Here is a 26,745-nt window from a genome sequence, read left to right on the forward strand (position 1 = left end):
CTGGTTTGCATGGTTAGCGACTTCAGGAGGGGGCACTTGGAGGTCATCTGGCGTTCACCATCAGAGGGCCACATCTCCACTACGTCAAACAGCATCGCTCATCACAGGAAGCATCGCGGGCAAAGCGCCGTGGCCATTATTACAGTATTGACAAGTAACTGGCCTTCTTACAGTTGCTCTGTGAATCAAAGACGACACCCAAAAGTCACCAGGAGACGTTACGCCAGTTCATCAGGTTGAACTAGAGTGACTTACATGTGACTTTTCCCAGTGTCCAGTTGTTGCTTTGTTTTTGTTTGTTTGTTAATAGGCTGTTACACATTTTTCTAATGTTTCAGACAATAAGGACAAGATGTGTTATGACGAAGAAAAGACAGATGGTAAACCTTGATTGTTTCCAGCTTTTGTGCCCGACTCGTGCTGCAGAGATGGCGCTCTTCATGTCTGTCTGTGTGGTCTCCAGGTGGTGAAGTGTGGACAAACACTGTGGTTATCCTGGTTTTGAGGCTGCTTCTCATGAAGATTATCACCTTTAACACTCTGATGACCATATATGCTGTTATTAAGTGGTAAGTCTCCCTGCGTACCAACATGTGATCAATATAACATCAACCACACATTCTGTGCAAATATGTACAAGTTTGAGTTTACCGTAATTGAAATAAGAACAGTTTTCTTAAAAAGGTAACAGTTTATTTTGTTTTTCAGAATAAAAGCTTCTGCTGATTTACCTTGAACAAAAAACCCACAGAGGAAAGTATTTCTCGTCTGAGGTCTACACAGTGCGGATTTCTGCACTGCAAGATGTTACAAATGGTCCTGCAGTCTTTGACTTTGAATGCTTTTTGGGAAGTCTCATTAAATGGGAAATGAGCCCCATGTTCCATCACAGGAGGAATAGCTCTCAAATGCTTCAAATCTTTTGTCGCGCCATTTTCAGACCCTCTACACTGACATCCCAGGTGTTGCTGACTGTGGCAGTTGATAACAGATTGTGTTTGTGAAGCCTTTCTTGGTATCTCTTAAAACCTCAGACAGATGGGTGAGTGCTCATACTGGATACACAACTTCTGTCTTATCTTTAATTGTCAATTCCTTGAATGTCTTTGGAAATTCACAAATAAACATAAATTAGCATTTTTGGTATTCATGTTTTGTTTTTCATATTCTCGCAGATGTAAAATGAATAAACAGGAAGTAAGCTTAATCATTGTGACTTTATTTTTTTTTAAATAAAACACTTGCGCACAGTTTGTTTTTCAACATTTTTCTTTTTTTTTCTTTTTGATCGCCTTGAATAACACACTGACATAGCAACAGAGCACCACTAGGTGGCAGTACAATCACATCTGACATTTTTTAATTATCCAACAGCAAGAATATGAAGCTTAACTTCCTCTACAGGACACTACAGTTCATAAATAAGTTAAGTATTTCAACACTGACCAGTCACTCCTCACTAAACTGACACTCACACATGATTCAAAAGATCACAATGCCAAAAAATGGCCAAATGGCCAAACAAGTATTTCATACAGAATGTTACATGTAAGAAATAGTTGGGGTGGGGGTTGCCAAAAAATGAAATTTGTTTCGAACAACTCAACGCTGAATGATGTATTTTCTCAGTGATATGCAGTGTTTTGTTCCCGCTCCAGTTTCTTACACATGTCCTCAAGGAGCAGCTTGTCAATTGTGGCAGTAGGAGAAAAATAATTTACAGTAGCACGTTTAAAGAACAGGGAGGGACACAATGAGACGAAGGAGGGTGCTGGTTTGGTGGTGAGTTATGATTTCCTTTCTACATACAAATCATACATCATCTGTCTTTGGCTCAAATTAAATAACAAAGTCTACACTGAGTAACAAACATGAGCCAGTTTTGTCACAGACTCTTGGAAAAATATGCGAATAGTATTATTTTCAGGTGAAACAAAAACACATTTGAATATGTCATCAAAACTAGAAAAAAAAAATTGACACATACACTTGCATTCATTCACACATATTGGAAATCAGGACTCAGGAAAAACAACAAATTCATACAGTGAGAAAAAGTACTGGTGGCATTTGCTGTGACAACGATCATAATACATTCAACAGAACAGCTCACATTGACTGATTTAAAATGAGTTACCAATTAAAATCAGCTACTGGAACAATGGTGTATTTGAACAAAAATGGCAGCTCCTTGCAGTAGTCAGCTGACTTTTACTTTGAAAGGAAACCAAATTATATACAGACTTCAAAACATCACACACTGGAGACTTTGATGGAGATGAGTAAATGCAAGCAGAAGAAACACTGATGTGGATTTGTTAACAAAAAGTAATAAAACTAAATAAAGTGCTTCTGTTAAAACAAACGTCCTCTGTCTGAGGTATCAAAGAAAAATCACATCAAACCATTTCACTGTGCACTGAAGACAAAATGAACTATTTACAGTCTGGAGTGTATATCCACACACTCAATTCGCCTACACAGGAACAGATGTGAGTGTATTTCACAATGTATTCGTTTATCACTGATATCAACTGCGTCCCATTCAAAGATGAAGACTGTGCCATAATCACATTTCCTGTGTTTTTTAGCTCTAGATGGCTGATTCTGCCAGGTAAGATGCAGTTCGTGTCACAGTACTCCCTGTGCCCCCTGGGAGATCTGCCATCTCCTCTACAAAAACGTCTATTTCCCAGTAACAGTCCAGCCTGCTGTTTCCTTTCTGCGTGAGAGAGGACTCAGTGATCAGTATCAGTGCTCAGCAAAAACCTCTCCTTCTAGTGCACACACATACACAAGCCCACAGACACGAACTCCTACTAATACATCAATGTCACACTCAAAGCAGACAGCAGGAGCACAGTGAGCTGTTTGATAGGCTGACAGTCAGAGTTTAAGATGGAGGTGGCAGAGCCACGGGGGTAGATCCTCCATCTATCTCGGTGAGGGTGGAGACTCTCCATGTCCTTCTGGGCACTGAACGCTGCCACTGTGAAATTAGCATCCCCGGTGGTCAAGAGATCAAATACGCAGGAATGAAAGTAAATGTCCTGTACCTCCAGCTTCTCCCTGCAGCGTTCCTTTGCTCCCTCCACGCCAAAAGCCTGCGGGCTACCGTACAGATACGCTTGTGTCTGTGAGGCATAGCTGGGTCGGCGCAGCTGGTGAAGCTGTAGACCAAGTGCAGGAGGGGACAGTGGTAGGGGAAGATGCCCTCCATGGTCAATGCGCTCACTGCTGGGGCAGCCATTCAGACAGAGCTGCAGGTCCTGGGTGGCATCGTAGGCCTGAGCCAGCTCCTCAGGGATCCGCACGGCCAGGGTCAGGTAGCGGCCCAGCTGGCGAACTATTACAGTCACACCAATGTAACCAGCATGCAGCTCCACGTGGTGCCCTGGTGTGCGCTCAGAGATCCACAGAGCCCGGACTTTACCGGCTGCCCCGTCTGCACCAGTGAAGGTGTGGATGGGGTCTCCACTGCTCACGGTGCCATCGTCAAAAGCAGCAGGAAGGTTGTCTGTGACAGCTTGATAGACCCTCTGGTCTGTGCATCCCTCATAAGGCTTGAAGATGATGGTGATCTGTAGAGCGGGAGAGAGGGAATATCACATGAGTTCACGCATTAGACACAGGACAAAAGTCTGCACTGACAGATTGGTTGCTTGTCTCAGTTTTGAGAGACTGTCAACTTAAAGTTTGGTATCTAAGATTGAGGTTGTTTTTAAACATCCCCCTTGGTAATGAAAATTATCGACGGTTCCAGCAGGTGAAAGGTCTCTCTAATACACACACACACACACAAAAATATTAACATTCGCTCACACAGCTTATTGGCTCTCATCACGCAACAATTACTAAATTCTTTTTAACAAGCTGTAATTTGACACAGCTATGCAAACATGCTGACACATGCACACGTACGCACATACATAAAAACAGACTGGGCCCCAGCGGAGGCAGTGGTGGATACAGGGTGTGGTGTAAGCATTACGGTTAGCACTAGCATCATAGTTCCGGTGAATGGCTGCTTTGTTCACATGACAGCTGTGAGGAATGAGGCCCGGCAGCCCATTAAGCTTGGAGGCTGTTAATGTGTGTGTGCGTGTGTGTAAGAGAGTGCATGTCCCTAATAATCATGACTAATAACTTGCCCCACCTCTGACACAAGATTAGACCTTCAACTCCACAGTTTAGCAACCATACTACTTGCTCAATATGCATGTGTTACTGTGCGCGGATGTTTCTGTAAGATGAGTGTATGACAAAGTGTATGTTTGGGTGTGTATTTGCTTTAATAATTAAAACTATTGACTAGACTAGAGAGGGTAGATCATCAAGGGAAACATCAACATGGCTCCTTTAACACCACAAAGATCACCTTGTGTGGCTAGTCATCCATTTAGTATAGTGTGTGGGTGAGTGCATGTGCTTGAAAGTGTGAATGTGTCATTTTTGTCTTACAGGGTTAAGGCCCTTTCACACACCTAGTGCTTTAAGCTTAAAGGAAGGAGTGCAACTTATAAGACAAACTGTCTCACACTCACACACACACACACACACACACACACACACACACACACAAGCACAACACTACTTGCTAACACACACATAAGTAAACAGTAGGTCCTTTCACACATCTCGCTCCATGTTATTAAAGGTCATGCTATAAGCATCCATTAACCAAGTTAGATTTCCAACACTGCTTCAGTCAAAAGGGACAGTCATAAGATCGGCTGTTAGCCTCACATCTGTGAGTGAAACAGAGAGAGAGACAGGAAGAGGGAGAAAAGTAGAGCATTGGGTTTTTTCCAGGCTGAGGCTGATAAGAGTTCTTTCTCTGAAACACAGAAAAACAGCTTGGAGGTCATTACAGAAAATGCTTCACTCTGACTGTCACACACACACAGAAATAGACTAAATTACACCAGCTGCTCTCACTTAAGAAACTCTTTCAGTCCTAATAACAGCAAATTAGACCCAAAAAGCCCACTTTTTTGTACTCGCTTCTTTGTTACTGTTCTATTCTCACCTTATTGGTCGCCGTGGCACTGGAGCCAGGTACCACAGGGACATTAGTGACTTGCACTGAAAGATAGTCATTATCGATGAGTGGCCACGCCCCCTCCACCTTACAAGTCTGGAAGCTGTCTTTAAAGGTCCTCAGGTGTGGGTCCCCAAACAGCCCACAGAACAGGTACCCTGGCTGAGAGTGGCTGTGGCTGTGGCTGTGGCCATGGGCATGGGAGTGCATGTGTGCATGCACGTGGGAATGCGCGTGTGCGTGCTGGGTGCGACTGTGGTAGCTGCAGGGCTCAGGGTGGACTTCAGGGTGTGTGGAGGAAGTTGGCCCGTCTCTGGAGCAGTTCCTCTGGGTCATGAGGTCCGAGATGCCCAGCACAGCTGAGTGGAAGACCAGGTTCCCCCGGCAGGACTTGGCCGTCCTCTGGGTGCACGCTGAGTATGCACGTAAAGCCTTGCAAAATTCAGTGTGAAAGCCATCCACGGCCGACGTCAGGTGGGAGGTCAGGGAGACAAAATCAGTGGTGCACTTCTGGATACGACACTGAGGGGTGGACACTTGACACTCACCTGGAGAGGACACAAACACAGTCAACCACACTAGAAGTGTACATTTTATTTCACTGACAGAGGAGAGCTCAAAGGAAATGTACATGTCTGATGATTTAGGCAGGAATGAGAGCTGACTCTCACTAAAAATCGAAAGATTATCTGTTCAAAGAAGAAGACTGCAGTTACTGTGTGAAGAGGGCTTTGATCTTTAACACACAAAGGTGCCTGCCTGTTACAATCCAACGTAATAAAATTGGAAAAAGAACCAGCCGGTGGTTCAAAGTGTTGATCTATCAGTAAGTGTAATAAACCAAAGAGCAGCCAGAAGGAAAGATAAAGAATGTTTTCGCCAAGGAGCAGCAGAAAAGACAGAGAAAGTCTTAACACACATGGTACGGTATGAGTGATCCACATCTTAACAATACAGGGCAGGGGATGCTTTGCATTCATGCATGACACCATGGTTTTGTTAAGCTTATTTTGCACTGTTTTTTTTTTTTGTTAATTCTCAAAACCTTCTATTTGCATATATAACATGGAAATAAATAATAAACATGGAAAATAATACACTGCAAAATTTCCTTCCATCTTAAGTTAGAGTTTATTTTTGTTGGCAGATTAATCTTTATTTACATCTTCAATCATACCTACCGGAGCAGGCTTAAGGCAGAAATTGCATTCAAAGGACCAAATTATTCTGTCCTCTAAATATCTGAACATAACAACGGTCAAACCAGCCTTTAATATCATAGATCATTAGAGAGAGAGAGAGAGATTAGAGACCATACCTAATGCATCAGTGTGCTTCTATTAGATTAGGACAGAGAGAGAGAGACAGAGAGAGAGAGAGAGAGAGGCTCTGTAGTGTATGAGCAGCTACAACCACACACACACACACACACACACACACACACACACACACACACACACACACACACACACACACACACACAACTTGCTATCTTGGAAAGACTGTCGGTAGTGCTTTCGTTGAATGCACGTGGTTCACAATCATCAGATGGTGGTATGATCTCCTAACGGCCAAGCAAAAACAGAAAGTACATGCTGATTAATGAAAAGCACCTGATTTCCTTAATGTCACGGCATCCCTTTACAGCCATAAGTTAGTACTTATCAATTTACATCTATTTAATTTGGTGGCGTGAAGCAGTTGGTGTGACCATTTGAGGGCAGTAGTGTTCTGAGATTTCCAAAGCAGGGCGCAGGTACGGACCCCCACTCACACCATGCCTCAGAATCTCGCTCCAGCCTGTTAAATACTAACACCACAACCCAGACACACACACAGACAGAGGCTGCCTTCCGTGCCAACCACCACTGCACAGACGGTCTGAGCACTGAGGACACATTGTGTATTTGACTGGCACAGCAACAGCCTCCTTCTTTCCACCCTATCTGCCCTGCAGTGCCTAAATACCACTTCCAATCTAATCAGAGCAGGTTTATTCTCTTTCAGAGGCTATCAGAATCATGAGCTGCTATGAAAAACACACAAAAGCACTCATTCACTAACCCTGTCCCCAGCACGGGGATACAGCAAAAAGGGAGTTGATCATGTAACTAAGTGGACTGGGCTCAAATCACCAACCTATACAAAGATTAAAACTTCTCCAATGACAATGATCTGATGAAGTTTCAGACTAGCTCTGGTTGTGCTGCCATACAGCCCATTTATCCCTTTTTCTGTCGTGCGAACTCTTATATATATATATATATATATTATTTTTTGTCAGGATCTCCCTTTTGTGAAGCTGACCTCCTACAGCTCTCTCTGTAGGCATGCTGAGCCGCACCGTCAAAAGAACATCTACCAACGCACATGAGAGATTTGTGGTAAAACGAATGATGATGAATATGGAATTGCCTTGAAAATAGTGTGAAGAGGAGAATAAATAGCTCATGTGAGGGCTGTTCAACAAACCCGGATCCTGGTTTGTTTCATCCCCTGGGGTATGAATCTAATATAGAAACAATAAAACAGTCAGCAAAGCCAACCCTATGTCCTACCACAATATCTACCTCTCTTTTTTATGCCATCCCCCTCTCCCAGCTGACTTCATCATCTCATAGGTTCTTCATCTTTTCTTTTCTCTCAAGCATCATTTTCTGAGATCAGATTTTTTTTTTCCTCCACAGCACCTCCACCTTGAAACATTTGCCTCTATCTGCACTACTCTGTTTTCAATCCACTGTCTCCACCCGGATCCCTGGCCGGTCTCCTTACCCCATGGCCATCTTTCAGCCTCTCTTCTTTGCATCCTTAGGCACCATCTCTACCATCAGACAGAGGTCAAAAGCTCCACCAGCTGACTCTCGCAGGTTTAGCGGTTCTTTGTCTCCCTATCTGGCTGCCTCCAACCTCTCTGATCTCCAGAGATCAGAAAAGGATCTACTGGGATCATCTCTGAACTGAGGGAACGGCTTGTGAAGTGCTTATTGATCACCTTGTTGTGTGCACTCTCTCACACACTGAGCTCAAATCACACAAACAGCCCTCTAAGCTCAGAGAAACAAAGCTTTGCAGACGCTCACTACAGCCTGCACTCTTTCTTTCTCTGTCTCTCTCCACTAGACGCTGCAAAAAATAGTCAACAATTCAGACATTCCTGCCTCCCAGTCTAAACAGACACATGGGGCTGACAGCTGGAGTGACACCAACATGTCTATAAATACCCTAAAATCAAGTTTTAACTAATTAAACACCATGTTTAGCTAAAAAGGCAAAATAATACACATTCTTTCCAGGTGACGCACATTTAACAGAAAGTGCCAAGAGGGTCTTGAATGTAAAGTGGGTCTCTCTGTTCCCATCAGGCTCCATGCAGGGGCAGTTTTGTCCCACTGCCGGAGTTGTGTTAAACTAATTACTGGAGGTGTGACTGCTCAACAGACATCCGTCACAACAGCCACCCCCCTATACACACAGCAACAGTACACACTTGACCAAAAGAGGAGAAAAAGCAGCACATTTCCCAGCTTTTTTACAGCAAAAGAGAAATCAGGGGCGTCACTAAATGTAACCAAAGAAAGGAATCACGTTGTGTTTTGTTTTAGTGTGAGTAATCCTTACTAACCCATCATTAACCTTTGACTTTCCCTCTTTCTTTTTTTGGTCTAATTCTTCTTCTTCTTCTTCTTTTCGATCTACCATTTGGCTCAGACTGGGAGATGTGAGTCTCTGTTTTTGGTGATGACCGGACAACAGACAATCACAAATACAAAGAAACTGCTGTTAGGAGAAATATTTCCTTCATGCCTTTCCCCTAGAAAAGCAGGGAAAATCATCAAGCTTATGTGTCGCTTAATCACCCTGTGGCTGTTTTTCACGAAACATTTTTATTTACTTGCATCATGCAACTGACCATAAATTGTAGCCTCGCTGCACTAAATTTGGAAAGACTCACAAAACAGCCCCCATCTGAACTTTTTGAACCACATTTTTGCACTTGGGTAGATTCTGAACATTGCTGTGAGTGAAGCTGCAATCTGTTATGTATGGATATGAGGAGAGGTAGTCTCCCTCTCTTTCCTCCTCTTCCCCTCCTCCATGAGCCATTAAGGGGCAGACAGGAGAATGACGGCCCAGGAGAGAGGAGAAGAAACTCGATCCGTGCTCAGGCTGCTGCACTGCCGCTGGAGAGAGAGCCATTGTCAGGCAGCACTGGGCCTTCCAGCAGCATCGGCAACACCGTGATAACAAGCCTTCAAATAACTAATAAAGTCTGGGGTGGTTGTCCAATTCAACGGAGTGCACATTAAATGTAGTTACTGATGCTGTAGTTGCAGAAGCGCACGGCGTCTGGCACGAAACTGGATAAGAAAGTGTGTAAAAGCGCAGCAGCGTAGTTGCTGTGGCCGAGAGGCGCGCAGTGACTGCGGGCGTGAAGTGCAGCTTGTTACCTGTGTGAGAACCGCAGCAGAGAGCGACGATCAGCGCCAGCGCCAGCCGGAAGCGGCGCACCAGAAACGGGGAGGCGAGGCGCTCAGCCCCGCGGCAACAGCATCCGGCTCTCCCCATCCCCGTCCATGCAGGGCCAGGAGGGGAGAGTGGACGGACCTCCGAAGAGCGAGGAGGGGTGGTGTCCGGGCCTCCTGACCTCCTCTCCTTCCTCTCCTCCTCGGGTGCGCAGGGGCATTAAAACACAGCTGCTCCGCGGAATGCAGGGCGGAGGGGTGGGGAGGTGGGGAGGTGGTGGGGGGGGGGGGGGGTCGGAAAGGCAAAGAGAGAGGGAGAACAAAGTAGAACCAGAAGTGACTCCGACGACACTTTTACTTTTCCCCGTGCAAATCCACACACCCCCACGTGATCCCAGTGCGCTCTCTGCGAGGTCGGACTTCTGCCTTGATTGCGATCACTGTCCTCTTGTCCTCACCTCTCTCGTCCCAAACAAGCACAATCACATCTTTCCCTCTCTCTCTCTCTCTCTCTCTCTCTCTCCTCCCCTTTCACTTTCTTCTCCTCCTCCTCTGCCCCACCAGCAAATCAATAGAGAATCAACCAAACCCTGCTGGCGGAAAACCCGCCTACAAAGACTTAGAGAGAGAGAGAGAGAGAGAGAGAGAGAGAGAGAGAGAGAGCAATGCAGATTAATGAACAGGCAGCAGAGATAAAAGTTGTAAAACGTTGGTGAGATGCCATTAAGTCACCGTGTGCTCTGCTGCAAAGGCATTTCATAGTTTACGTGGGAGAGTGAAAGCTGATCGAGATCCTGCAGGAAATCACAAAATCTTTGTGTTTGTTTTCCCCCTTTGTTTGTTTCCTGCAGCAGGAATAACAAAAACAATTAATATCTGACTGAATGAAGGTTAACTTAAGTTTTTTTTTTTTAATTATATCTCAAGTATATTTTATCATCTGAAAAATATCGACCCTTCAGTTTGTTTTCTACAGAACGAATAAACAAAGACGTTGTTTTTTCAGATGTCATGATGCACATTTGAAAATGAAATATAAGTGTGTTAAAACCAAAAGAATACCAGTCCAACTGTCTCCTCACTGCTGATGGTTCATCTGCTGCATCAGGCCTTTGATGTAGTCGCCTCCTGAGCATAAAGCGCTGGATATTTTTGTGGGAGAAATGTTATTAATTGGTTCACTATCAAGTAGCTAACTTCACATCTGCTGTCTTGTCTTATGTTTTCTAATGAGACCCTCTGGGGATGACACATCGCATTTTTAACTTTTATACCCAATAATTGCGTTGCAGACGGAATGAGTTGTGCACCACACCACTCCTCTGTGAGTATTTTAAAGATAAATCTGGATCCCTGCAGAGGACGGGATCAGAGCAGGACACGATGTAAAATGAGAACCTCTGTGTCACCAAACCAGGCAGAACTAACAACGTGCAGACGCGGCAAACAGCTCTGGGTGTCACAGTTGTAAATATGCACAGTCAAAGGAACAAAAGAGCAGAAGGCAAAATGTGAGCAGATATTGTAAACACCTCTCAGCAATAATGACGGTGAACGCAGCTGCGCATGCAGAGCGCTGCAGCTCACTGTGATCCTAGCATTAATAACCTAACACCCACTTTCTGGAGTCTGTTGAAATATGTTTTAAAACTTTCCCTTGCAACCGAGTTGCACCAAACCTTATCTTTCAGGTAAAAGTCACGGAGTCAAGACAAGTTTTAAAGCAGGCACGGGGGCAGCTCTAAGATAATTCTGTATGTTGTGAACTTACCCACACTGTGTTTGCTCTTTTGACACTCTCATATTCTGTGTTGAGTGTGCTTGCTGCCACTTACATTCTGCCATATTGTGCCTCCCAGTCTTAACTTGTTTGCCAGCGTACATGCACATGTGCGAATATAGGAGACTGTGTGCATGGGTGTCACCATTGTGGCAAACAGAGCTTCTCTGTGGCGGATTTTTATGAGCTGTGTGTGTCATAGTCAGGCAGTTTCACCACTAATATGACCTAACTACGGCATACACTCTGACTCACATGCCATAACACGTGGTTATGGCCACTCGTTCCCTTTTTGAATGTGCCAGTAACATAAACACACACAGCCACTACAGAAGCCTCATCAGCGAAGACGTCCGATGTGGGGAAATATTGCGAAATTTGCTGTGGTATCATTTTGTCCTATAAACCCTGGAAGAGGTAAAGGGTTACACACACAGGTGGTGGTGAAGCCCAGTGAATGAGGGGCCGCTGGGTGATCGGCAACTACTTCACCAGAGTAGCATAAATAAGTACAGTTTTACAGTACTTGTATTTTACTCAATGTTTCCATTTAATGCTGCCTCATGCTGTGTTAAACTTCAGAGGCCTTTACTGCAATTAGTTCACTTCCCTCCATTTATTAGACACTGTTATCTGTAGCTACTTTTCATGCAAACGAAATAATGACTTTGTAAACTGGAACAGATTGCTTTTGATGTAACTAATCAACTGTATATAAAGTGGTTGAAATTTACTCCGTAATGACCAACTGAATGTTTTTCTGAGTAAGGACTTTAACTTTCTTTTTCTGGGTTGATGATTTTCACATCCCCTATATTTTTTCTTTTGTTGACCACGAAGCCGTGACAGCGATGTTACTTAAAGCTGCAAAATGCTCCACATAAAAAAATGAATAAATAAAAAGTCAAACATTTTGAAGAATCTTTTGCCTTCGCACCAGCCAAACACCGACACCGTAAAAACAGTTGGGGGATTCGTGTCAGATGTGTCACAGTGGTCTCCACCATAGTCATCAAAACACACAGTGAGGGCTCTCCAGTTGGACGGTGCTCACCCACCCCCGCGGAGCAGTTCTCACTGGTCCACCACCCCACTGAGGCACTTATTGCTGTTTAACTTTAATTCTGCCACCCAGCTTTACGTCCTTGGACACGAACTTTCAGCCGGGATTAAAACGACCACCACATGGCAGCCGCTCTGCTCAAGCTGTCAACCTACCTGCAGGATGAAGCTCACTCGTTGAACATTTCATTTGTGCTAACACTCTGAACACAGTGTGGTTAATTCAATTACATGTATGCATATGGCACTATTTATAATGGCTAATTTCATATTTCACCCTAATCACACATCCATCTGCAAAGACACACACACACACACACACAAAGAAACCTTGATAACAGATGACCCCATTCATGCTGTTTAATTTTATATTTCATACTAATTCATTTAATCAATTACAGCACAGCTGAGCCCGGGAACCAGAGGGCCCTGAAATACACACACACACACACACACACACACACACACACACACACACACACACACACACACACACACACACACACACACACACAGGGTTGCTCTGCCTAGTTACACATGCATTCATACACAGCGCCTCAGGCACAAAGACAGTCTGTTTCTGAATGTCCAGCCTGTCTTCACCTCCACACCTCTGCCTCCCTTCTCCACTTCTCTCCACACCTCCCCCTCAATCCACCCCAACTCCAAACACACCATCATTCAACAAATGGCCCTCGGATCTTCATAGTGCACCTGTGTGTGCATTTGTGAGTGTTGTAATGTTGACAGTTTGCATTGTTGCAAAGGTGAGGATATTTCAATGAATCTCTTACTATCTGATCAGACTTTCAGCACATTTTATATTATAAAATTGCATTATATTGTTGTATTGATATGACTAATCTTCTTTTGTAGCATTGTAGCATTGTACTGCTGGACAAGGTCCTTCGAAGCCAACACTGTCTGCAGTTGGATCTGGAAAAACGTCCTAGTATAGTGAAAGGATTTAAATTGAAATTAGTTTGTCGCCGAGTAAAGTTTGCTGCAGCACTAGATGTCTGATTAAATTCTTTTTCAGATAATATTCAAAACAGCTATTTGTGTTAATTTTAAATGAATATGCTAAAACATTCTTGCTGCACTGAGGGATTTTCTTTAACATGTTTTGATAAAATCAGGAGCCAATTACCAACTCAAAAGATTTGATAAGAAGGGCATTTTTCTGTGGAACAAATGTTTACCATAAATATTGTATAAATTAATTTAAAGGAGGATAAAATGTGTTTTTACATTACATTGGATATTGGATTCATTCAGCCTATATTCAGCATCCTGCAATGACACAACACATCAAATTTCTGACTCAGAAGGGTTGTGGTAAGGGATTGCAGATCTGTCTGTGTGTTCATATTCCAGATTTGAGACAACAAAAAAGATAAAAACCAGGTATCACTCTTGTTATGCATGTGGAAACCCCATCCTATAATAGCTTGCTTTCTAGCTGCTTCTCTGCTGGGCCAAACTCACGCTGTTTTACCTCACTTGGCCTTATCAGACCATCCTTTGTCTGCTCGTTCACTCCGCTGTTACCAAGAGAAGGAAGGAGACCAAGGCCGGTTTCATGTGCCTCCATGCAAACGTGTCAGAGTGGGAAAAGCGAGAGCACTTATCTTGGGGTTAGTTTATCTTTTAAGACGCTGAGGAGAAATGTAGCGTCATCGGAGCACTCCGATCAGTGGGGGAGGATTCCTTTAACGCAGGCCACAGACGAAGATTATCGCATTGATCCCTCTCTCCTTACCTACTCAGCCCCAGTTTCTTTTTCCCTGACCAGCTCATTGATGGGCATTGATTGACTGGTTGCGATGCAAAACTAAAATACAATCATGACTCTACTGTTTAAAATAGAAATGGAGGTAATGGAAGTAAATGGGGAAAATAACCACAACAATGCTCTCTCTTCTGGTTCTCCAAACACATTTGTGCCACTACTTCTTTTTCTTCCCTCTCATTATGCTCCTTGTCATCCCTCTCTTAACCCTGTTGCTTTTTTTAGGTACATTTGTAGAGAGTATCTCTGTACATTTGGTCCGATGCTTTACTTAAGTTCAAATCTACTAAAGTATTTTTGCTACATTACAGAAGAGAATAATATATCATGATTATTTACTTCAGGGATAAAGACAATACACACATACTCTACGGTCATCCTTTACAATATTGTTACAGTTTCACATACTTCACAGTTTAATGTGTTAAATATAATTAATCAATATAAGCAGTGACAAGCAGCCATGCTTTCATCTAAGTGAGACCTCAACTTGTAAAAGAATATCTTTACTTTGATTTACTTAACTTGAGAAGAGGAGCAAAATATCACATCCACCTCCGTGCAGAATAAGTTTCTAATTAGAGTAATCATTAAAGCACGTATCAGATTATTTATATTTTCATTAAACTATTTTTAGTTTAACTTATCAAAGATCAAACCTGACACACATAATAAAATATAACCACAGAAAGTAGCACACCTGCCATCTCAGGTGTCAGTGGTCTACAGGGACACTTTCCTGTTTTAGCTTGACAAGGTGTCATTACATAAAAAAAAAAAAAAAAAAAAAAAAAAAAAAGAACAACAAAAATGTTGGTTATTTCAGAGCAAAAAATTTGTCACAAATAGTGCTGCAAACAAAGCCTGAATGTCAATCTGAAACAAACATCTACTGATCTCTACATCCTCTTTGTCTGTATCCTCCACATTTCTATTGTTTGAAAACATCTGAAGCGCACACAGCTGCATCAGGCAGAGCAGTCGGCGACAACCAAGCCTCTGTTTTCTCTGGGCAAACACACACATGCACGCTCTTGCACACAGAGCAGCGCGGAGGGAACAGCTGACGGATGTAATGGGGCAGATGAGGATCATGGGGTTGCAGTTTGGTTTGAGTCAGGGTAAATGTGTGGCAGACAAAGACGTACTATTAAACCTGAGCTTCTCTGGCCTCCAACTTGCGCCGCTGTGAAACTTGTTTTATCAGTCAGTTTGCCAGCTAACATCCAGTTAAATAAGCAGAGACTGTGTTCGGTTTGCATGTATTACTGCTTCCACCGACTAGGAGATTTTGAAGGCTGTTACTTTTGATCATGAAGGGTTAGCGTGGTGAGAATTGTTTGCCGAGTTTGTCTTTCTCTCTCTGCATGTCTCTCTCACACACAGACAAGATGCTTTGTTAGTGTTCCGGTTTCAACACACACAGACACGCTGAAGCTTTATAGATATTTTGAGTCTTGTGGTGCAGATGGTCAGCTTCCATCTCCTGCTGGGCCATCCATATCCTCCAGTGCGAAGTACAAAACCCCTCAGAACAAACACAAACACACACACACACAGAGACACACAGGAAGGGAGAAGGTATGGGCATCTATAAATCACTCAAACATCAGAGCCATATGCTCATACCTGTCTGTGAGGAAGAAGCCCAAACACAGGTGAGCCCCTCACATTCCTGCAGCCAGCAGCCTGACAGATATACAGATGGAGGGGGGGGGGGAGAGAGAGAGAGAGCAAGACACATCGAGATGGCAAAAGCTCACTACCTCTCTCTTTCCAGCATCCAGCTGTGAGTGCCTCCCCCTCTTCTCCTCCCCCTCTCCTCCCCTGTCTTCCCCCTGGGATAGAGTGCTCACAGAGTGGCAGATGGGTGGAATGCATAATACATAGACTATTTGGGGGCTGGGGGGTGCAGTGTGTGTGTGTGTGCGCAGTCAGTCCACAGGGAGTTGGCTGTAGAGTCATTATAGATCTAATGGTTGTGTTTTAGACGCTGCGCTGTGCCAATCTCATTTGAAGTGCAAAAGCCAAATGAGTGTGAAGCGTTTCATTACTCATGCTCTGTGTGTGCACACTCCCTGTCGGTTCATGCAAGGCAACAGATCAGTGATGCAGCCACAACTTTCTAACTGACATGTGACTATGTGTCTGTGTGTGTGTGTGTGTGTGTGTGTGTGTGTGTGTGTGTGGGTGTTTTGAAGGACATTTAAGGTGGGTGCTCGACAGACTAGATTTGAGTCTTTTGTTCTCCACATTGGTGGTTCTTCTGCCTCCCTGCCCATGTGACTTTATTTCCCTAATTACTGTGATTACAGCAAGATTATGTCTATGTATCATAATGTTGTGTAATTAGCACTTGATAGTGAACTAACAAGGCCTCCTTCGGCATAGGTAATGGATTTTGGACAGACAAGCTGAGCTCAGGCATGACTAATATGGCAGTGGTAAGTATAATTAAAGACCCCGTCTGAAAGTAGGTTCTTCTTGCACACAAGAAGTTTGAGTAACAATGCATCAATCAGTCTCATTGTGAGAGGAGTTCATGTAATCCCTCTCATGAAAAACATCAAGGTCTCTCTCGGACCATTTACCTCCTTGGGAGTTAATGGGGATATGTAAGATGTGCACCCTGAGCAGATAAAGGAAGCTTATTAGCAGATGGAGGAGAAATCCACCCCAGTGAGTGAGGCAGCTCCAGTTCAGGCAGACAAACAGAAAGGGGGATGGATGGGAGGAGGGGGGGGGGGTCGCACGATGGTAGAAAACAGAGCAAGAGAACAATGAAGACAAGACAGAACAAGAGAAAGCTGGCAGGTAGCGGTCCTCCGGAGATTCATTAGGCTTGTCAGGAACGCTGGCTGTGAATATGCTTGCGCAGCAAGCTCCTCTGTGGGTACACACAAACATACACACATTTACACACACCCAGCACGGGTTGTCGCAGGTGTATAGAGCTCTCATCTGCTGACAGGTAGGGATGAAAGCATGATAGGGATGGTGAGATTTGGAGTCACACTGTGAAGACAGCAGTCTCCATGTCTCCAAATGGCTTCTGCGGGAATTAACATATCCTGACTGGTATAAAGTCCTGTGCTTCTCAAGTGATTAGTAAAAGATTGAATTTGTGTAAATGTAACTGAAACTATGTTTAATTCAACTTTAACAATTCAGCTGGGTTTTTTTTTGTTTGTTTGTTTGTTTTTTTGGGTGGGTGTTGAAGCTCAGCTTAACAATGTTTTCCAACACTTAGCACTTAAATCTGTCCAGTGACACATCACGTCTTTGTGCTTTGACTGGTGTTCTCAGCATGTGGTACAATGGTTTTGCTGGGAAACTCCCAGTTTGAATGGGCACATTTATATTCATGTCTGCTAAAGCGAGAGTCCGTGTTATCTGTCAATGTGTCTAGTTAAATAATGTTTAAAATGCTGCTGTGTGCAGCAGCAAATGAAGCTGCTTGAATAAAAACCAGTTTGTTCACGAGAGAGTCTCTCCGCCTCTGTCTTTCTCTCACTGACTAAATCAATGAGTGTATTATGAAGGTTTGTTTAAGGTGAACAACTTTGGATGAAAAATGATGACTAACACATGATGAAATAACTTGAAATGTATGATGCAAGCTGAGTGAGGGGAAATGGCCTTTGTGTGTATGTGAGCACGACTGCATGCATATGCATGTTCGTCTTGGCACAGAAGCAGTGTGTCTGGGCTTTAGGCCTCATGTAAATCCCTGAGTTTAGGTGGAAAACAGAATCAACGTCTGATTCCCCAGCTGTTCTCAGAGCCATTCCTCTGCCTCAAGCCTCATTGCTCAATGAGAACACGAACAGAAACACACGCACAATGAGAGCTTACGGACAATGTACAGGAGTTTTTCTTTGCAGACAAGTGTCCTCTGAGCTGAGTGTTGCCTCTCATCACAGAACCAGAGTTCACTGGATGATGGAGAGATGGTGTTCATGTCTCACAGGAGATTAATAAAGCCTTACCAGCACAACCTGGGACCCACCCTGCGTGTGTGTGTTTAAAAAGGTTTGACAGAAAGACAAAGGTAGAGAACTGCCCGTATGTATTTCCAACACATCCTATTAGCAGTACCCACAATGCAATGACTTATATTATTTTTGTCACAGCGAAAAATGTCTTAATGCTTGTGGTCACATAAAAATACTCTCCTTCAGGCCAGGTAGGACTGTTTTTTTTTTCTTTTGCAAATGTTATTGTGGAGTGACATTTTTAATTTTCACCCAATTTTCTTTTGAAATGATCAGACCGCATCCCTGAGCATCCCTTTCCCACCTCCTCATCCAAAGGGGATTCAGCTGTGGGCTGAGAGGGATGATGGGACTATGTTTCCGTGACAACCAGACATCATCACTGAATGCTGACACTAAAATAACAGACTGAATAATTTAGATGGATCCATTTTTAAACAGCATTTCAATTCACATCACTGGCCACAGACACCCTGCTTGGCACCCTGCAGCCAGGCCATCCCAGGGCAGGTGACTCGTGGGTTGCAATGTCCAAAACTCATTTGGCATTTGACAGTTCAGCTGCTCGAGAGTAAGATTTAGAAAAAAGAAGAGAGAAAAAAAAAAAGAGTGAAATGTCACTGTATAATTTAGGGAAGTTGTGTCTCTCAAAAGTACTCAAAATGTATAAAATTGATAACATAAAATAAAAAACTGTGTTTAGTTGCAGAATGTGGAAAAAAAGGAATGAGACTAGATGAAAGTAGCACTGACTAATGGATTAAACATAGCACACGGCTCCATGATCAACGTTCAAAAGACATCATCCATCAGGGACAATTTTCATGTCTAATTTTCTCATTAAGCTGCGTTTAAAAAAAAAGAATACTGACGTTAGCATTGATGACTGACCATTTATCAGCATAAAGCATTGAAGCAATATGATCTTGAGTAGGTCTAATTAATTGAGACAGATTTGTAATACATTTTAAGTCCAGTCATGAAATATGGGGGTTTGACAAATGAGAGTTTAACAGCCGGGCCAGTATAGAAGCTAGAGAAAATTTTATTTAATCTGTTTTCTTAAATAAAATTTGCATATTTTTGAATATTTTTCAGATTCATGTCACATATATTATTAGGCTACTTATTATCACAGATTTCAGAAAAAGTAATTTGAGCAAATCGGAAACAGCACACATTCTCTGTTCCAATCCCTCTTGCGTTTATTCCAAACGCGAATATTTTCTGTGTTTTATAACAAGCTCTTGGAAAAACACAGTTTTAGGCCAAATCCAAAAAAGACACATGCATGTTCAGATGTCACACAAAGATCTAACTGGTGACTTATCCAGATGCGACCTCGGGCTCTGCCCCAAATATTTGCACACATGATTTATCCTGATTTCTTTGAGGCCTGAGTGTTGAGAAATATTCAGACACCATTGTGTCTGCACATCTGTGTAGCTGTAGTGTGTCTGGGTGTGTGCACATGTGCTCTTCTGTTATTGTACAGACTCTTATTTACACCCACGGACACACACCCAGTCACTGGAGGGATAAATAGAATAGCAAAGTAGCGGCAGTCTGAAGGGCCTCACATGTGTCCTCTGTGTCCCTTTGTCTGTCACACTTTTAGTGCCACGTTGCTGTCCCCGTCTCTGTCTTCAGTCGCACTGACTTTTGAGCCAGTCATCGAACAAATGTCCAGCACAACTTTTCAGGATCATACCAGCGAACATGCTTCCAGCTAAAGTAACCACATCCACAACAAGTTTAACAAGTGTGGGACCTGCACTTAAGTAATGTGAGGAATTGCACTGTTTAATTATTCATTCATGTTACTAAAAGTCTTGGATCTCTCTCTTTCATTATCAATTCACAGCATGACCATCACTATTTATCGACACAGCATATACGTTATAACCTCAAGTTTGTGCAGCTGAGAGTTCTATTGAATTGCCCTGTTTTAATTCTACATCTTTAATTCGCTAGCAGATTGTAATTTGCATAAAAATACCTCCCAGCTCTTGTTCTATCTCGCTTGTTTTCCCACTGACATGATATTTTGAATTTGACCTTAATTCTTGTGCGGGGGGTTTTGGAAAAGAATCCTCTTGGTGCACCCTGTCATCCCTTCACACACACAGAGAGAGAAATATACACTCACCCCACCTATCACACCACCAACCTTCAGGCATTGCACCTGGGTACAACACTTGATATGCACACACTTACGCAAGTCCATGAATATACACATTCCCCCATACACTAATGCATTTTTGTCAAATTGTGTGTTCCAAATCTCTGAAAGCTTGTATGTCTAGGTCAGTGTTTGCGTAGTATGTAGTTTCTAAACGACCTCATCAGGAGGTCTCCCATTGGCTCGCACTGCGGCTAAACACCATGACCACCTGGGGAAACGGCACATACACACACGCAACACAACACAGTGTGAAAACCACTGAGACACACACAGCAGGATTGATCTTCCTCAATCATATCGATTAGCCTAGACCCAACTCAGAGTAGAAGATGCCAGCTGTGTCACTCCATTTACATCCTGAAGTGCTCCATCTCCTGCATGGTAGATGAAAATAATGACGCTGCAAGCATCTTCGCTCAGAGAAATTCTGCTGTCTGCAAAAGGGCAGGAAATCCACAGGGAAACGGTTACCTCAGATGAAGGTCGCTCCAGGCCAATTTTTTTTTAACCTCTGTCCTGGTCCTACTGAGGATGTGAGCTTGTGTTTATGTTTATATGTGTGTGTGTGTAATATCCACTGTCGAACCGCTCATAGGGCTCATGTCTTATCTAGCTGGAATATGGGTGTGTATGTGTGATGTGATCAGCTATACTGTAATTTCTCTTGGTGAATGGGCCTACATGCACTACCACACAAAGACACACACTCAACTGCATGGTGAAGAGTTTTACCAAGGATTCCTTTATAATTTATAGTCCATACGTATGACACAATCCTCTCAGGACAGGACGGTTTTTACATCATTTACAAAAGCATGGATAAAAATCTTTCTTTTTGCAAAGCTGCACCCCGAGGACTCAATATGATAATATCACAATGCAAGATTTACTAAGCTTAGAAAAAATTAATAAACTTCTCTTTCGCTTGGGACCTCAGGATTTTCATACTTTCTGAATATTCTGCCTGGTACTGAGACAAAAATCTACAATTATTCATCTGAAATCTTTTGTTCTTTTTAAAAATATGATTTGATCTTAAAAAATGTATGACACATGCATGCAGCTAAAATGGGACAAAAAAACTGGAGACCGAGACAGAGTAAATTATGATGACTCAAATCCACTAGTTCCAAACCAAATTCCTATTGTTAGTATTTTTTAAAGAAGACAGAGCATCACTGCCAAAACAGACAGGAGTTATATTGCTGGCAGGGGAAAAGGCAGCTGTTTGAGCCATGATGAGGTATGATGAGGAGTCCCAGTAGACTGATTTACAATAGGTGGAGCAGTTTAAAGACTCTGTGCTCTGCGCTCTTCTTACATTTAAACATTAACAGCAACGACATCCCCTACTCTGACAGACAGTGAAAACTAAAAACAACCATAAAATACTGACTCAAATGAAATACATATTTCCTTTCAGAAAGATGTAGAGTAAGAGAACGATCACATTACAATCACTCCTTCTAGCAAAACTGACTGATAACAGTTTCAAACTGACTTCATTGCTGAACCAAGAGTCAGGAATGAAGCATTTCTGATTCAGATTCTGAATGCCAGAACAAACTGTTCTTTATGTTAAGTGCTGTAACTGTGGCTAACACTGAGCTAGATGTCAGTAGTTAGTAAATACTCTCAAAATGTCAGATGGATGGTTTCCAAAACATTGCCTCTGTTCCTCCCTCCCATTTTACGATATGGATATGGAGGATGTGGAGCTGTTTTAACAGCACCTTTGACAAAACTGATTTTAGTAAAGTAATGTGTAATGTAAAAAAAAAACAAAACAAACAAACTACTGTCACACAAACATTGGATTCTTTCAAATAATATGTGCAGGAACTTTACGCAGGGCTTGAAGTAAGAAAAAATCCTGAGTCTGAATTTTTTGCGGGGGTGGGGGGGTCGCAGGGTGCTGGAGCCAATCCCAACTCACACTGGGTGAGGGCGGGGTCACCCTGGACAGGTCGCCAGTCCATTACAGGGCCAACACACAGAGACAGACAGAGACCAACAACCACTCACAGTCAGACCTACGGACAATTTAGAGTCACCAGTTAACCCAAACATGTTATCTTTGGACGGTGGGAGGAAACCGGAGTACCTGGAGTAAAGCTACGCAGGCATAGGGAGCGAACCTGCAACCTTCTTATTGTGGGGCAACAGCGCTGAGGGTGCTGGAGCCAATTCCAATTTATATGTGATAGATATTTTCCTCATTTGAACCAACTTGGATTCATAGAAAACTACATACACAGTAAACTCATACATTTCAGCAGTTAGTGAGACTCATGGAAACATTTATCTAACAAACTAATGTGACCAGCAACACCACAATAACTTTATTTGTCTGATGTTTAGTTGTTGTGAAACCTGAATGCATATTTTTTTTTACATTTTCAACGTGAATTTTAGTAGTTTTTTTGTGAACAGAGTTGTGATCCTGCCTGCCACCTGAGCTCTTCAAACATCCCTCTCGTGTGACAGATGACAGATGACAAATTGGATTCTGGACAAATGTCCATCTCTTTCCTCTACAACTTAAAAAGTCCTTCTCCTGCTCTGCAGTCAGCATCCAACTTTTCCTCTTTCTACCTCTTTGCCCTCTGTGTATTTTTGACAAGCTGGGCCACTCAAAGGGCACTGTCAAACCGTCAAACTTTATAAAATGTAGATATAGAGAGCAATTCGGAGAAACTGAGGAAAAGGGGTGACAAGATGAATGGAAGGAATATGAGAGAAGTGTAAAAAAATAGAAAGAGGACAGGGTGAGAGAGTGGGAAAAGAGATATGAGCCCTCCGTGGTAAAAGACAATAAAGTGTGAAAGGTTTTCCCTTTGTTTGATGTCCTCCCCTTGGGGGCTTTGTGACAGAGACCGCTGCAGAGTCCGAGTTAAAAGAGGAAAAATGACAGGAGCCATTTCTCTCTTTTTCTCTCTGTGGCCCTTCAGGATGATGGTTGTCTATGTGTGTGTGTGTGTTAAAAGAGGGAGAACCAGAAGCAAAGGAGGGAGAGGGAGAAAGAACCCTTGGGGTCTAATAAATCAGGTCTGCCTTGAACAGGAGGCTCCTGGAGGATCCTGCGTGGGAAGACAGGTGTCCATAGCATTCTGGAGCAAAGGTGATGGTCAGACGTATCCCTTATTTCATACACACACACACACAAAGGCAGGACTGAAATTCACCAGAGACAAAACCCATTTCCTCTTCTTGTACTTCATTACCATGTCACAGCCCTCTGCTTCATATTTGGTTTTGTTAAAATGTGAAATACTGCTCTGATCAAATAATGAAGGCAATGCAGGCTGCCTTTGTAAACAGTTTAACATTGATTACTCCGGCGCTTACTGAGCTTCACTTTGTTTTTCTATCAGTATATAAAAGAGCAAGGCTGGCACCTTGCACTGTGGCGGCACCTCCCTGACAACATTAGCATAATAACAATTCACAAGCTGGAGTTATGGAAATGAAATAAAATATTATTCTTTTATTCCGCAGCACGCAGCAGTATTCCACTAAGACATCCAGTTATTATGCATGACAAATAGGAATTAAAGACACAGGATCGAGCTGGTATGAAGGCCTCCCACGTCACATCCCCACAGTTTGAGTGTGTATGATGGAGGTGAGTCTATGTGCAAGTATATGGATGTGTGTTTGTCTAACTTGTATCACTCTGTGTTGGTATTTTCCTGTAAGAAATACAAGAGGTCCTGAGAGTTGGAGCTGTATATTTATGTCTGGGATAAAACCAGAGCTCTCAACTGTCCATCATGTGTTACATTACAGTGTGTGTGTGCATGCACCTCAGGGTCACAGATAGGGGAATGTTGCGTGCTTCTCCTCTCTGTCCTGCTTTTCACCCTTACAGATGCAGAAAAAAAAAACTCTCTGAAACTCTTACACACAAACTGTACACACACACACACACACACACACATGTGCAGACAGTCAAACAGTGAAGGGTCCCGCAGAGTTCATAAGCTAGTGAATAATAAAAGCTCCACACTGGACCGGGCTGTCTGTCTGAGGTAAAAATGGCCCGTCTATGACATGAATATGATTTTTGCTGTGTGTGCATGTGTGTGTGTGTGTGTGTTTTTGCAAATGCAGATTTGTGTGAGTGAGTGTACTCTCAATGGTAACTAGATGAATTATTCACTGTTTACTGATGAGGGAGCATTTAGGCTCCCAGGAGTGGTGTTCAGAAGTAGGCCTCAACTCTCTCCCTGTGCCCTTTCCATCTCTGCGGTTTCCTTCTTTCCCCCATCACACTTTTATCACCTTTGTCTCCAGAAGTGCAGCTGCGGGGTCTAACACAGTGCCTTTGTAGGATAACAGTGCAGCTGCAGACATACATTGCATTAAGTAGTTCTCGATCTCTGTCAGTGTGGTCCTGCTGACTTAGTTGAGAAACTAAGGTGCAATGGAGAAATCTGTTCCGGTGAACACAAGAGAAATTAAGAGTTGAGCAGAAGGACGGCGTTCAGCGCTCACTCGTTGGGCTGCCTTGGCTGAATTAGTATCACTTCACTGATTAGACTTAGGCGTAGAGATAGACCAACAGAAAAACGCATAAATCACTGGAAGCCAAGTTTAATCTTACTCTCTTGTGCACACGCACGCATATTAACATTGGCTAAAACACAGCTAATATGCCCAATAATCAAGCTCCTTTTATCAGGAAGAGGCTTTCACACCTGGGGACCAAGCTCCCCTCATCTAATTGGTCCACTGTGGAAATTGCTAAGCTGTTCACATCTGCAGAGATACATACACATGTATGCACTCATGGACACACACACTCAAGCATGCACACACACATGCACACGTGTGTGAGTGCACTCACCCTGTGCCAATCAGTGCAAAGATCCTTAGGCAATGTGCACAGTTCCATCCCTTTCTCTGCTCATCCTTTATCCCATAGTTCATCCTTTGCTTTCGGCTCCATCAGTCCCAATTACCACAACCAAGGACCCCAAACCCTGAAACAGCGTGTCAATACACAGACACACACACACATAACCCAGCTTCCACAATAACAAAAAGGTCCCGCTTTTTTTTTTTTTTTCTCCTCTTGCCTATTAGTGTCTTTCCTATGTATTTGTGCTGTTTTGTTAAGTGCGTCTAAGTGCGTGTGTGTGCATGTGCATGCGAGTGTTTTTTGGAGTTGGGTGGTTTCCCATCCGGAGCAGCCGTTGTGCTGCTTATTAAACAAAGCCTGTCTAAAGCTGTCCTAATCCTTTCCCATAGCTATCCCTGGCTGCACATATAGACACACAGATTTCTGCACAGTTGCTGAAGTCCAGTGCTCAGCAACACATTTTGTCGTCTGTCAACCTGAGCAGAAAGATCTGAGAGAGAAAGACGTGGCAGGAAAGGACAACTTGGCTGCACTCAAAAACACACACACACACACACACACACACTCTGAGATATAGGACATAGTTTCTTTAGGGTCTGGCAGCTAGTCACCCATCTGGGACTGAAGATAACTCTCGCTACCCACTATTCTACACAGCAGTGTGCGCAGATTGTGTGTATGTGTGTGTGGGGATTATATTATCTGTGTTTGTAACCCCCTGCATCCAGTACCACCAAACCAAACACAACACAGCTCCATAAACCGAAAAATGTGTTCACCATCTATTTTTGAAGCACTAATTCATCTTATAATGATAGTCAGAGGAACCTGGACAGATTTGGCATAAATTATTGTACTGAAACACAAGGGTGGATGAAAAACTGCTTTTGGACCCACAACTGAAGTGTGAGTCCATCACACGGTACACTTAACTCTCCTTCCCAGAGTAACAGTTTTAAGGGATTGGCCAACAGGAAGCCTTGAGCCAAAATGACAAAAATAATCTCTTTGAGTGATACGTACTGAAGTCTGGCAGGAGTGAACAGCAGCATTTGTGAGCTATACGACACAAAGCATACTAGTTAATAGTCAAGCTGCTGCTCAACCTCTCGAACTTGACACGTTCAAGAGGTGCCTCAGTTATATCACTGATTCTACTGATCACCTCCAGATTCTCTGAGTCTCCCTGCACAGGGAATGAATAAACAGCAATATTGTATTCATATTATACAACTATTTATAGTTATTTGGAAACTATCCTCATCTTTCCAAAAATGATATGTTGTGTTGCCATGTAGCTCATTAAACTAGACGGTTAGGTTTGGCGTTAGATTATAGATGGTTGCATGACCAAGCAGCTCAATTCGCCTGGTTTTAGCAGCATGTCGCAGAGCTGCGTTTGGAGTGATTGCTTTTAACCAGTAATGGCTAATGGCTAATGATAAGCTGGTTATCTTTTTTTTTTTTTATTTCAATTAAAAATTTCTGTTAATTAAATTTAACTACCACAAAAGTTCATAAAGCAGCCGGAAGCAGCCAAAACTATTGACAGATTACATT

At 43.0% G+C, this 26,745-nt stretch overlaps 1 protein-coding gene across 1 annotated transcript; it reads right to left on the reverse strand.

Annotated features, from left to right (window-relative positions):
* Positions 1-1,217: 1,217 nt before the first annotated feature.
* rgmb (repulsive guidance molecule BMP co-receptor b) lies at positions 1,218-9,973 on the reverse strand. The gene is made up of 3 exons (XM_029511564.1): positions 9,493-9,973; positions 5,030-5,589; positions 1,218-3,581 (listed from the first exon to the last, which is right to left on the reverse strand). Exons 1-3 carry the CDS (start codon positions 9,608-9,610, stop codon positions 2,820-2,822), a joined length of 1,440 nt encoding a protein of 479 aa, XP_029367424.1. The 5' UTR covers positions 9,611-9,973; the 3' UTR covers positions 1,218-2,819.
* Positions 9,974-26,745: the final 16,772 nt, after the last annotated feature.

The sequence above is a fragment of the Echeneis naucrates genome, chromosome 9 (assembly GCF_900963305.1).
Source record: "Echeneis naucrates chromosome 9, fEcheNa1.1, whole genome shotgun sequence".
NCBI classification, from domain to species: Eukaryota; Metazoa; Chordata; class Actinopteri; order Carangiformes; family Echeneidae; genus Echeneis; species Echeneis naucrates.